The sequence below is a fragment of the Periplaneta americana genome, chromosome 6, assembly GCF_040183065.1.
Source record: "Periplaneta americana isolate PAMFEO1 chromosome 6, P.americana_PAMFEO1_priV1, whole genome shotgun sequence".
Lineage (NCBI taxonomy): Eukaryota > Metazoa > Arthropoda > Insecta > Blattodea > Blattidae > Periplaneta > Periplaneta americana.
In genome coordinates this window covers 1,777,011-1,791,343 of record NC_091122.1, presented here as the reverse complement: position 1 = coordinate 1,791,343, position 14,333 = coordinate 1,777,011, and the positions used below count along the sequence as shown (strand labels likewise).

Below are 14,333 nucleotides of genomic sequence, written 5' to 3'. Positions count from 1 at the left end.
ACACACTAAGTGGAGTGACAGGTGTGAAATCTGAGATAATACAAACTAAGAGGAGTGACGGGGTGAAATCTGAGACAATAGACATTAAGAGGAGTGGCGGGTGAAATGGTAAATAACATACACTAAGTGGAGTGACAGGTGTGAAATCTGAGATAATACAAACTAAGAGGAGTGACGGGGTGAAATCTGAGACAATAGACATTAAGAGGAGTGGCGGGTGAAATGGTAAATAACATACACTAAGTGGAGTGACAGGTGTGAAATCTGAGATAATACAAACTAAGAGGAGTGACGGGGTGAAATCTGAGACAATAGACATTAAAAGGAGTGGCGGGTGAAATGGTAAATAACACACACTAAGTGGAGTGACAGGTGTGAAATCTGAGATAATACAAACTAAGAGGAGTGACGGGGTGAATTCTGAGACAATAGACATTAAAAGGAGTGGCGGGTGAAATGGTAAATAACACACACTAAGTGGAGTGACAGGTATGAAATCTGACATAATATAAACTAAGAGGAGTGACGGGGTGAAATCTGTGATAATAGACATTAAGAGGAGTGGCGGGTGAAATGGTAAATAACACACACTAAGTGGAGTGACAGGTGTGAAATGTGAGATAATACAAACTAAGAGGAGTGACGGGGTGAAATCTGTGATAATAGACATTAAGAGGAGTGGCGGGTGAAATGGTAAATAACACACACTATGTGGAGTGACGGGTATGAAATCTGAGATAATACAAACTAAGAGGAGTGATGGGTGTGAAATTTGGGCTAATAGATAAGAGGAGTGACGGGTGAAATGTGAGATAACACACTAAGAAGAGTGATAGATGAAATCTGAGATAATGTACACTAAGAGGAGTGACGGGGTGAAATCTCAGATAGCATCATAAACGTACAAATAGACACTAAGGGAGTGACGTAGTGAAGTCTTAATTACATCACTGATACTCAAACACAGAGGAGGGTCTGTGATGTAACGAGTTGCAGTACGTCATGGACACACAAGAATTGTGGCGGAGCGAAATCTGAGATATATAATGTCACACACACACACACTTGAGGTGTGGTGTCGGTTTCCAAGGAAACTTGCTTGGAGCTATTTTTGCGCCAATGTCATCTGTTCTGAGGATCGGCGCAAGAGAGGCGTTGTGTGGGTTGCCCATTAGGTCAACTCTTTTCCTGCACCTGACGGCCCACTCAGCGGCGCCCACAGTTCCAGCCAGCTCGCACGAGCAAACAACCTGATAAGGCAGTCGCGATTCGCAGGCTCTTGTTTTCTGCCTGACTAGGATGCGATGAGCATATTCATCATTGCTGAGCCATATCTGGATAAATTCTCATGCGCTGCAGCCATAGGTGAATGTATCACTTCGCTTGGCGAGTCTAAGGGAGAGTTTTCTTCACATTTTATCGAAGAAATTTTTTTTGGGGGGGGGGGGGGAAGGAATTTCACCGAAATTACTGATATTGAAAATGTGGTTTTCGATATCCCCTAGTCAATATCTACGAGTCAGTTTATCAGGGAATGATGTACATGAAATATAATAATTTTAGTACTAGTCTGTCTGTGTACAGCGATTTCTACTAAACTATTGGACGGATTTTGTTCATATTCAGTATCTACGAGTCAATTTATCAGGGAATGATGTACATGAAATATAATAATTTTAGTACTAGTCTGTCTGTGTACAGCGATTTCTACTAAACTATTGGACGGATTTTGTTCATATTCAGTATCTACGAGTCAATTTATCAGGGAATGATGTACATGAAATATAATAATTTTAGTACTAGTCTGTCTGTGTACAGCGATTTCTACTAAACTATTGGACGGATTTTGTTCATATCCAGTATCTACGAGTCAATTTATCAGGGAATGATGTACATGAAATATAATAATTTTAGTACTAGTCTGTCTGTGTACAGCGATTTCTACTAAACTATTGGACGGATTTTGTTCATATTCAGTATCTACGAGTCAATTTATCAGGGAATGATGTACATGAAATGTAATAATTTTAGTACTAGTCTGTCTGTGTACAGCGATTTCTACTAAACTATTGGACGGATTTTGTTCATATTCAGTATCTACGAGTCAATTTATCAGGGAATGATGTACATGAAATATAATAATTTTAGTACTAGACTGTCTGTGTACAGCGATTTCTACTAAACTATTGGACGGATTTTGTTCATATTCAGTATCTACGAGTCAATTTATCAGGGAATGATGTACATGAAATATAATAATTTTAGTACTAGTCTGTCTGTGTACAGCGATTTCTACTAAACTATTGGACGGATTTTGTTCATATTCAGTATCTACGAGTCAATTTATCAGGGAATGATGTACATGAAATATAATAATTTTAGTACTAGTCTGTCTGTGTACAGCGATTTCTACTAAACTATTGGACGGATTTTGTTCATATTCAGTATCTACGAGTCAATTTATCAGGGAATGATGTACATGAAATATAATAATTTTAGTACTAGTCTGTCTGTGTACAGCGATTTCTACTAAACTATTGGACGGATTTTGTTCATATTCAGTATCTACGAGTCAATTTATCAGGGAATGATGTACATGAAATGTAATAATTTTAGTACTAGTCTGTCTGTGTACAGCGATTTCTACTAAACTATTGGACGGATTTTGTTCATATTCAGTATCTACGAGTCAATTTATCAGGGAATGATGTACATGAAATATAATAATTTTAGTACTAGTCTGTCTGTGTACAGCGATTTCTACTAAACTATTGGACGGATTTTGTTCATATTCAGTATCTACGAGTCAATTTATCAGGGAATGATGTACATGAAATATAATAATTTTAGTACTAGTCTGTCTGTGTACAGCGATTTCTACTAAACTATTGGACGGATTTTGTTCATATTCAGTATCTACGAGTCAATTTATCAGGGAATGATGTACATGAAATATAATAATTTTAGTACTAGTCTGTCTGTGTACAGCGATTTCTACTAAACTATTGGACGGATTTTGTTCATATTCAGTATCTACGAGTCAATTTATCAGGGAATGATGTACATGAAATATAATAATTTTAGTACTAGTCTGTCTGTGTACAGCGATTTCTACTAAACTATTGGACGGATTTTGTTCATATTCAGTATCTACGAGTCAATTTATCAGGGAATGATGTACATGAAATATAATAATTTTAGTACTAGTCTGTCTGTGTACAGCGATTTCTACTAAACTATTGGACGGATTTTGTTCATATTCAGTATCTACGAGTCAATTTATCAGGGAATGATGTACATGAAATATAATAATTTTAGTACTAGTCTGTCTGTGTACAGCGATTTCTACTAAACTACTGGACGGATTTTGTTCATATTCAGTATCTACGAGTCAATTTATCAGGGAATGATGTACATGAAATATAATAATTTTAGTACTAGTCTGTCTGTGTACAGCGATTTCTACTAAACTATTGGACGGATTTTGTTCATATTCAGTATCTACGAGTCAATTTATCAGGGAATGATGTACATGAAATACAGGGACATCACTTTATTTTTACCAACATTTTTAACATTAACCTGGCTATACTCGGAAACACTGTTGCCCCCTTCCATTACAGGAGTTTGATGTTACTAGTGCAATATGTAAACAAATCATTTTCTAGGTATAGGAGGAGAGAAAAGTAGTGTATCCATTTATGTCGTAGGGAAATACGATATTACGATTTTCAGTTTGATTATCACTTTTACGGAATTTATCAAAATACAGTAGAGTAGTAACATTTTTTTTTTCAAACTTTTCAGGCGGCTATATTCGTTATGTAATGTCTACTTTATTTAGCATATTAATTATTGGTGTTAACATACAATATAGAGAGTGCATTTAAATTGAGGGGGTCATAAGTAAAGGGCTGTAAGTGCACTTAAGTTACTTTTGAGAAAATGGGTTTTAAATATTTAAGCTTTCGTAAAATCGGTGAAATTTTTATTTAAATTTTAATGTGTGATGCGATTAAAATATCCCTTTGCCACTAAAATTTTAGATACTTTAGCTTACACTGGATGCACTTAGCTCATGTTATTACAAATGTCACTAGCATTCCTTTGCTTCTAGCCACCTCAATTAAAAATAAGCTAATCTGAATTTTTAAACAAGTTGCTGAAAATGGTTGCCGTTCATTACAATGCAAGCTTCAATTCTTTTATGCATATTATTAAAAACATTTTGAAGCATATTCTCTGAAATTGAATTTATCGTTTCTTGAATGTAATTTTTTAGTAAGATATTATTAATATAGGTTCTTTCTTCTATAGAAAACGCAACCATATTTATGAAACACACTATACACTGCAGTGTTTACTTCACTGCTTGAAGACTTCGAATACAACAGCGGCCGTAAGTTTGTGTGTCTGACGGGAGCAAGGACATTAGTGAAGGGGTGGGAGTAAAGTACATTCAGAAATGCAGGTACAATAAAAATGCAAGTAAAAATAAAATGATGTCCCTGTATAATAATTTTAGTACTAGTCTGTCTGTATACAGCGATTTCTGCTAAACTATTGGACAGAGTTCAGTGTACTTGATTTAAAATATAATGGTGTGAAGTTAGCAATCAAAGTTTTGGCGTCTGCATATGTTTCCCCCGTTTCCCCTCTCACCAATCCCCAAACATTGAACAGCTGCACTACGTGTCATATGTCAGTGCAGCAGGAAAAAGACAGACATCTGCGGCCTCGTGGTCGGCTCTTTGAACTGGAAGGCACGGTGGCATGTATCAGGTTGCCTGGCAACGCGACATCCACGACCAAGGGCCGGCCGCGTGGGAAAGCCACTTTTTGCCGGAGCGCTGGATGACAGCCGCAGCCAGGGCTGTCCAGAGCACACTCACCTGTCACGTCGAAGGGCAACTCCTGGCACGCATCGCTGCGGCTGGCGTCACAGCGGTACACGGCGCCCCCACGCCGGACGCCCGGCTGGGAGGTCTGCGCCTCCGGGGCGCCCACCAGCACCCTGCAACGAACACCAAGGGTAGCCCTAAGACGTTCAGTATACCCAAATTCTGTTTTAATTTTCAAATATATTCTTTCTTTAAGCCCTATGATTTCACTTTCACTGATAGGCCTACTAGACAACACATTTTATAAATCATACGTTTATAACACTTATAAAATTGTTTGAACATACTCTACTTACAAATGGCTTTTAGAAAACCCAGAGGTTCATTGCCGCCCTCACATAAGCCCGTCATCGGTCCCTATCCTGAGCGAGATTAATCCAGTCTCTATCATCATATCCCACCTCCCTCAAATTCATTTTAATATTATCCTCCCAACTACGTCTCGGCCTACCCAAAGGTATTTTTCCCTCCGGCCTCCCAACTAACACTCTATATACATTTCTGGATTCGCCCATACGTGCTTCATGCCCTGCCCATCTCAAACTTCTGGATTTAATGTTCCTAATTATGTCAGGTGAAGAATACAATGCGTGCAGTTCTGCGTTGTGTAACTTTCTCCATTCTCCTGTAACTTCATCCCTCTTAGCCCCAAACATTTTCCTAAGAAGCTTATTCTCAAACACCCTTGTCCTCTGTTCCTCTCTCAAAGTGAGAGTCCAAGTTTCACAGCCATACAGAACAACCGGTAATATAACTGTTTTATAAATTCTAACTTTCAGATTGTTTGAAAGCAGACTGGATCTTGCAACCTATTAACAATATTAATTTAAAGTACAATTGTACATTAGATCAACTGACACTAATACTTTTGTGGATAGAACAAAGTCTGGAGCAACTGTAAAGTGTTATACCATACTTGTGTGAAAGTCTTGGCCAATAAACAGAAAAAGATAGATGACAGACCAGGTGAATCGCGAGGGAGACAGCAACTCTCTTCAGCAGATATAAAATTAAATGCAACAGACAACTGGCTGTGCAGACTTGAAAGGAAATGGAATAAAATTCTGCTTCTAATATCAATTACTCTCTCTGTTGACTTCTCCACGTGGCTCGACCAATTAGACCAAACCCCGATCTGTTTGCAGTCTGTGGATGCGTTGTGTTAAGAATTTTTACGTCTACGAGCAGATAATTATTGTGTTATAGGTACATGTGAAAGAAATTTCTCTGACGACATGAATTGTGTCGTGTATGCAATGATGGATGCGTTGAGGTATAATGTAGTCAAAACCCTATCCTTCAAGAATGTTTTTTACGGATTACTGAACATAAATATCAGATTCTAAAACAGTTTCTAGGTTGTACTAATACTAGCAAGAGTGAAGATAGGTATTATTTATTATTATTATTATTATTATTATTATTATTATTATTATTATTATTATTATTCTGCCTTTCCAAGGATTGGGGTTTATCCCGTTCCGCGCCAAAGACATTATTCTTGAAACTGGTCTTTCCATCTCGTTCTCGGCCGTCCTATATCCCTATATATTATATATATATAATATTATTATAATAATTATATATAATAATAATAATATTATTATTATTATTATTATTATTATTATTATTATTATTATTATTATTATTATTATTATTGGAGATTTTTATTTCATTGATTAAAGTTAACGTTAATACTTTGTTTGTTAAAAACATAAAATTACTTAGTCATACGTTAAAAAGTGTTGAAATTTTAAAAAAGGTATGTACCTTCGACAGACAGCCCGTTTCGACGTTATGTCACGTCTTCTTCAGTGTCTCCTGAACTACTGGTGATCTTGAATTCTATGATGTACATTTGTCGGTTGTAGGGGTGGGGGTGTGTTGCTCTTATGGTGGGGGCTGGTTGTTTGTGTGTCATGACGTATCATGACGTCGAATGATGTGTGGGTATTGAACTGTAATTGTGTGTATATGTTGTGGGATGTTATTGTATGTTTATATATATCGTATTGTTCTAGGGTGTTTACCTGTGACCTTTTGGGTGTTTTTTTTTATTTGGTTATTTAACGACGGTGTGTTATAAATGTTATGTTTTTTTTTTAACGACGCTCGCAACTGCAGAGGTTATATCAGCGTCGCCGGATGTGCCGGAATTTTGTCCCGCAGGAGTTCTTTTACATGCCAGTAAATCTACTGACATGAGTCTGTCGCATTTAAGCAGACTTAAATGCCATCGACCTGGCCCGGGATCGAACCCACAACCTTGGGCATAGAAGGCCAGCGCTATACCAACTTACCAACCAGGTCGACTTTAACGACGGTGTATCAACTACGAGGTTATATAGCGTCGATGAGATTGGTGATAGCGAGATGGTATTTGGCGAGATGAGGCCGAGGATTCGCCATAGATTACCTGACATTCACCTTACGGTTCGGGAAAACCTCGGAAAAAACCCAACCAGGTAATCAGCCTAAGCGGGAATCGAACCCGCGTCCGAGCGCAACTTCAGACCGGCAGGCAAGCGCCTTAACCGACAGAGCCACGCCGGTGGTTTTTTTTTTTTGGTGTGATGTGTAAAATTTCCATATCTGTTTCTATATTATTGTAGTCATGATTATTGTTGATAATGTGGTCTGCATAATTTGATGTGATGTAGGGTTTGGTTATAGCTTTAATATGTTCATTATATCTTGTGTGAAAGGATCTTCCTGTCTGTCCTATGTAAAAATGTGGGCAACTATTGCATTTTAGTTTGTAAACGTCAGTTGAATTATATTTATTTGAATCTTTAATGTGATTATTTAGATATTTCTGTGTTGTGTTATTTGTTTTGTTTTGTATTTTAGTTTTCTGAATGAAGTTGTAATTTTGTGATATGTTAATGTTATGTATTTATTCTCGCGTGGTGTTTGTGTTGGTTCGTTCTGTTTTTGTTTTGCCTTTTTTATTAGTGTGTCTATTTTTATTTTTCTGTAATAGGCCTATTATTTTATGTCTTCCTAAACGGATCACCCTGTATGATGTATCTTCCTGCTCTCTCTCCCGAACTCTTGTCAAGCAGCTCTAAAACTTGACAATTTTTTTTCTTGCTTATTCTAGCCTCCAGCTAAGAAAACAAAGGATGCTGGCAACAATCGTGGGGTTCCAGCGGCGACGAAACTTCGTACATCAGAACTACTGACAAGGCTTCCTAGTCACCTTGACACAAGATCCTCTCACAGACATCGCTGCGAAATCCTCAGCACGCACATTTCCTTCAGTGTCTCTAATAATAGGCCTGTTGCAGAAAAATAAAAATCTCCAATAACTTCAAAGCTGTATGACGACACAGCAAGTTCAAAACGTCTCATGTGAATTTCTTGCAAATTTACGCAGACGTGTAAGATGAACTAAAGACACTAATTCGAGGAATTTTGCAAGTGCCTACAGCCACAGACTGTGGAATGTTAGAAAGCCTGCATTATAACACGGCAGAGAGCACTGCACGATTTGGCGTCTTACAGAAGCATCGCTGGGCACGACCTGAAGTTCCCTGCAGTTACATTTGTTTGCAAATGAAAGTAATAAAATGACTGAAAATTAAAAGCTGTGCTGTTTGAAGTCAAACCCGAGCGTATCAAGTTCTTGTGCGTCAGAGTACTGGCGTCATTCGTAGATCCCAGGTTTACTTTCAAGTTCGCACTTGCCTGATATAGGCACACTAGTTCAACTTTATCTGCTCTGAAATGAACAGGAAGCCTCGTAATTCCCATCATCCCATGTGCAGAAGGCATTGTTCCCCGCGCTCCGAGCAACTGGCCCTGTCCTTGGGAGCCCAGAAAGCTGCCTGTCGTCTGAATGCCGCGAGAATTCCTTCTATCGGTCCAAAACAAAACAGCCTGAATGTCATGCATCACTCAATACAATACTGAGTCGCGTCTGCACTTGACGCATAATTCGGAATGTCCACAAGGGTGCCAATCTGAGAAAATAATAATAATAATAATAATAATAATAATAATAATAATAATAATAATAATAATAATAATAATAATAATAGTAATAATAATAATAATAATAATAATAATAATTTTCTTTCTTTCTCTCAGTTTAACCTCTCCCTTCTAGGTGCATTTACACGACCCACGCCACCCGGGCCTAATAATAATAATAACAATAATAATAATAATAATATTAATAATAATAATTTTCTTTCTTTCTCTCAGTTTAACCTCTCCCTTCTAGGTACATTTACACGACCCACGCCACCCGGGCCTAATAATAATAATAATAATAATAATAATAATAATAATAATAATAATAATAATAATAATAATAATAATAATTTTCTTTCTTTCTCTCAGTTTAACCTCTCCCTTCTAGGTACATTTACACGACCCACGCCACCCGGGCCTAATAATAATAATAATAATAATAATAATAATAATAATAATAATAATTTTCTTTCTTTCTCTCAGTTTAACCTCTCCCTTCTAGGTGCATTTACACGACCCACGCCACCCGGGCCTAATAATAATAATAATAATAATAATAATAATAATAATAATAATAATAATAATAATAATAATAATAATATTAATAATAATAATTTTCTTTCTTTCTCTCAGTTTAACCTCTCCCTTCTAGGTGCATTTACACGACCCACGCCACCCGGGCCTAATAATAATAATAATAATAATAATAATAATAATAATAATAATAATAATAATAATAATTTTCTTTCTTTCTCTCAGTTTAACCTCTCCCTTCTAGGTACATTTACACGACCCACGCCACCCGGGCCTAATAATAATAATAATAATAATAATAATAATAATAATAATAATAATAATAATAATAATAATAATAATAATAATAATAATAATAATAATTTTCTTTCTTTCTCTCAGTTTAACCTCTCCCTTCTAGGTACATTTACACGACCCACGCCACCCGGGCCTAATAATAATAATAATAATAATAATAATAATAATAATAATAATAATAATAATAATAATTTTCTTTCTTTCTCTCAGTTTAACCTCTCCCTTCTAGGTGCATTTACACGACCCACGCCACCCGGGCCTAATAATAATAATAATAATAATAATAATAATAATAATAATAATAATAATAATAATTTTCTTTCTTTCTCTCAGTTTAACCTCTCCCTTCTAGGTGCATTTACACGACCCACGCCACCCGGGCCTAATTTATTTATTTTTATTTATTTATTTATTTAGAATATTAACGTGCAAAAACAACAGCACAAGGCCAATTACAGTTTTGCACGACAAAACAGAACAAAACAACAAATGATGATGAGAATGAATGATAGAAAATGGCAATGAGATGAAATACAAACAATATAATGGTCTACATCAATCATTGATCAAATAATAATTATAAAATTATAAAATTAGTACAATGAGAATTGAAATAATGGAATGGTCTACATGAATCAATAGACCAAATGCAAGAAATATATGGACAAATAATTATTAAAATTAGATCAGTGAGTTAAAACTCAAAGATATACTACACATTAAATGGATCCAAGTTGAATCCATGCAAATTAGCATATTTAATGCATCTGCAGACCGGAGAGAGAGATTTAGGATTCTTATTATAAAACAATTTATGAAATCTTAAACCATTAGCTGGAATACGAAGACTGATATTGCTTATGAAAGATTCACAATCAATATCACCCTTAATGACTTTGCAAAAAAATAAATAATCAAGATCCTGACGTCTGGTGAACAAACTACCGCAATTGAAATAATTGCATTTAATCTCATAGTTATAATCGGAATTTGGTAAAAATCTATAAGAACACAAGGAAATAAATTTTCTTTGGATATTCTCCAATTTAGCCGAGTCAGTGGAAGTAATGGAGTTCCATACAACAGACGCATATTCAAGCTTGGATCTAACCAACGTATAGTATAAAATTAATAAACACATAGGAGTGGAAAAAGAATAAGTTATAGACCTAATTAGACCAAGCATTCTTAACGAATGGGTATAAATATATTGCACATGATCATGGAAATATAATTTTGAATCAAGTAGGACACCAAGATCTCTAATACAATCTTTCCTAGTAATTACGACATTACTGAGAGAATAGTTAAATTTTAGGGAGATAGTTTTCCGTGAAAAGGAAATAACAAAAGTTTTGGATTGATTATTTTTCATTCCATTTTCAACAGACCATTGTGAAATTGAATTAATGTCATTTTGAAGAATTTGACAATCAACCAAACTATTAATTTTGCGAAAGATTTTGAGATCATCCACAAACAAAAGGCAGCTAGAACTTATTCTTTTACTTATATCATTTATAAATAATAAAAATAAGAGAGGTCCCAAAGTAGACCCTTGAGGAACACCGCATAAACTATTAAATGGAACCGAGAGAGAATTACCTAGTCGAACACAAGACTGTCTATCTGTTAAATAATTTTCAAACCAATTAACGTAGTTAGTGGAGAGACCAAAATTACTTAATTTATTTAATAAAATTTTGTGAGGAACAACATCAAATGCTTTGCTAAAATCAAAATAAATTGAGTCAATTTGACCTTGATTTTCAACTATAGGTATTATGATAATAATAATAATAATAATAATAATAATAATAATAATAATAATAATAATAATAATAATAATTTTCTTTCTTTCTTTCTCTCAGTTTAACCTCTCCCTTCTAGGTACATTTACACGACCCACGCCACCCGGGCCTAATAATAATAATAATAATAATAATAATAATAATAATAATAATAATAATAATAATAATAATAATAATTTTCTTTCTTTCTCTCAGTTTAACCTCTCCCTTCTAGGTACATTTACACGACCCACGCCACCCGGGCCTAATAATAATAATAATAATAATAATAATAATAATAATAATAATAATAATAATAATAATTTTCTTTCTTTCTTTCTCTCAGTTTAACCTCTCCCTTCTAGGTACATTTACACGACCCACGCCACCCGGGCCTAATAATACTAATAATATTAATAATAATAATAATAATAATAATAATAATAATAATAATAATAATTTTCTTTCTTTCTTTCTCTCAGTTTAACCTCTCCCTTCTAGGTACATTTACACGACCCACGCCACCCGGGCCTAATAATAATAATAATAATAATAATAATAATAATAATAATAATAATAATAATAATAATAATAATAGCATATAATCCACATATCTTAATGTTGTCCATTATCGGAGTGATATCTTTTTCTGCCCCGAACTCTTCTCCCGTTCACCATTCCTTCCAGTGCATCCTTCAGTAGGCAGTTTCTTCTCAGCCAGTGACCCAGCCAATTCCTTTTCCTCTTCCTGATCAGTTTCAGCATCATTCTTTCTTCACCCACTCTTTCCAACACAGCTTCGTTTTTTATTCTGTCTGTCCATTTTACACGCTCCATTCTTCTCCATATCCACATTTCAAATGCTTCTATTCGTTTCTCTTCACTTCGTCGTAATGTTCCTGTTTCTGTCCCATACAATGCCACACTCCATACAAAGCATTTCACTAGTCTCTTCCTTAGTTATTTTTCCAGAAGCCCGCAGAAGATACTCCTCTTTCTATTAAAAGCTCCCTTGGCCATTGCTATCCTCCTTTTGACTTCCTGGCAGCAGCTCATGTTACTGCTTATAGTACACCCCAAGTATTTGAAGCTGTCCACTTGCTCTACTGCCTCATTTAGAATTCGTATGTTTACCAGCGAATAGGGATTATAAAGAATGGACACTGAGCGAATTTTCCTGTGTTTTGTTTCTCTATGCGCCAGCGTTTAGTTCTACTTTCAAGCGCTAGAGGTTAGTGTAATCGAGCATACGCTAAGATAATAATTGAGAATAGAGTTGAGACACAGGATCCAAACATCGCCTACCTTATTGCATAATCCTGTAACACTTTGCTTCAAATAAATTAAAGTTGACAGCTTTTCCTTATTTCTCAGTGACAAACTAGTTGTAATAATAATATTTTATATTTCAGGTATCATAAATTATATTATAAAATAATATAATACATTATAAAATTAAGTATCGATTTCGTTTAATATTTGTATATAATATAATATAGGTATATGGTTTTACTTCTCATAAGAGTTTTGTTTTTCCATTTTCAGCGCTATCAAATCATTACATATTTTAATTGTTGTTGGGGTCAACGTCTCAACTCTCATTATAAAGGAACTCTAGAGTCTAGACATTACAGTTAATGACGAATTTATTATTTTATGGATCCAATTTATTTTATTTGAGTACATAATGTACCTAGATGTATTAATTGTATGTGTTATATTTCCGCTGTGTCGACTGCTAGCTGGTGTGATGTCAGCGCCAACTCTAGGGAGAACGCAGAATCTCACGCTCACGGCTCGAAGGTCATTGAAATCAGTCCGGCTACATCAAAGGTACCGACGCGAAGTGTCCATTCTTTATAATCCCTATTCGCTGTGTTTACCTTCTTCAGTTTTCTTGAAATTAAGTAAGCTCAAAATAGGTACATAAACGTTCGCTTTCTGGGGGGGGGGACATTTTTTTTACCCTTCCCGAAAAAGGATGTCTTCATTTTTATAAAATATTGTGCAGTTTAATAATATAGGAAATGACAGAAAATTCCGTGTATGTACAGAGGTGTGAAAATTATTAGAATAATCTTAATTTTAAAGGTTTTTTAATAGTTCCTTCACAAATATTAATTGAATTGATGAATATTGGTATATAATATTACTATACTGATGTAGGATATATTTACTACTAACAATGCCGGAAAGCATTGTTGTACATTGGCATTTTTCTTATTTTACAATTGTTATGGGAATTCAGAAATTATTATATTATTTTGGCGGAATTGGACACATCAAAAATTAATTAAGAAATGCTTTAAACAAATTGTTCTTTGCGTTTACATTGTTGTGAAGGTTCAAATGAACGTATACATCTGTTTTGTGCATATAATTTTGTATGTTTCCAATTCCGCCAACATAATGTAATAATTTCTGAATTCCCATAACAATTGTAAAATAAGAAAAATACCAATGTACAACAATGCTTTCCGGCATTGTTAGTAGTAAATATATCCTACATCAGTATAGTAATATATACCAATATTCATCAATTCAATTAATATTTGTGAAGGAACTATTAAAAAACCTTTAAAATTAAGATTATTCTAATAATTTTCACACCTCTGTAATATAGGTGACATGCACGTAACCATCTTGCAGCATGGTTAAAGAGAAGTAACACAACCATGTTTTAGGTATATGAAAAACAGGACGAACAGAGACTGTCATGTCATGGACTGCAGTAAACATTACAACACGATGTCGCTATAACTGAATTGGCTAATCGGAAAAAACGCAGACAAGGTGAAGACATACAAATAGCTTACTAGTGAGGTTAAAGACT

General features: G+C 34.9%; 1 protein-coding gene across 2 annotated transcripts in view; it reads right to left on the bottom strand.

Annotated features, from left to right (window-relative positions):
• if (integrin subunit alpha inflated) overlaps positions 1-14,333 on the bottom strand; it is a 97,957-nt gene that overhangs the window by 79,252 nt on the left and 4,372 nt on the right. For both annotated transcript variants that reach the window (XM_069827283.1, XM_069827282.1), the window contains exon 2: positions 4,893-5,014. In XM_069827283.1, coding sequence (XP_069683384.1) covers positions 4,893-5,014 — 122 coding nt within the window. The remainder of the gene's footprint in view (positions 1-4,892; positions 5,015-14,333) is intronic.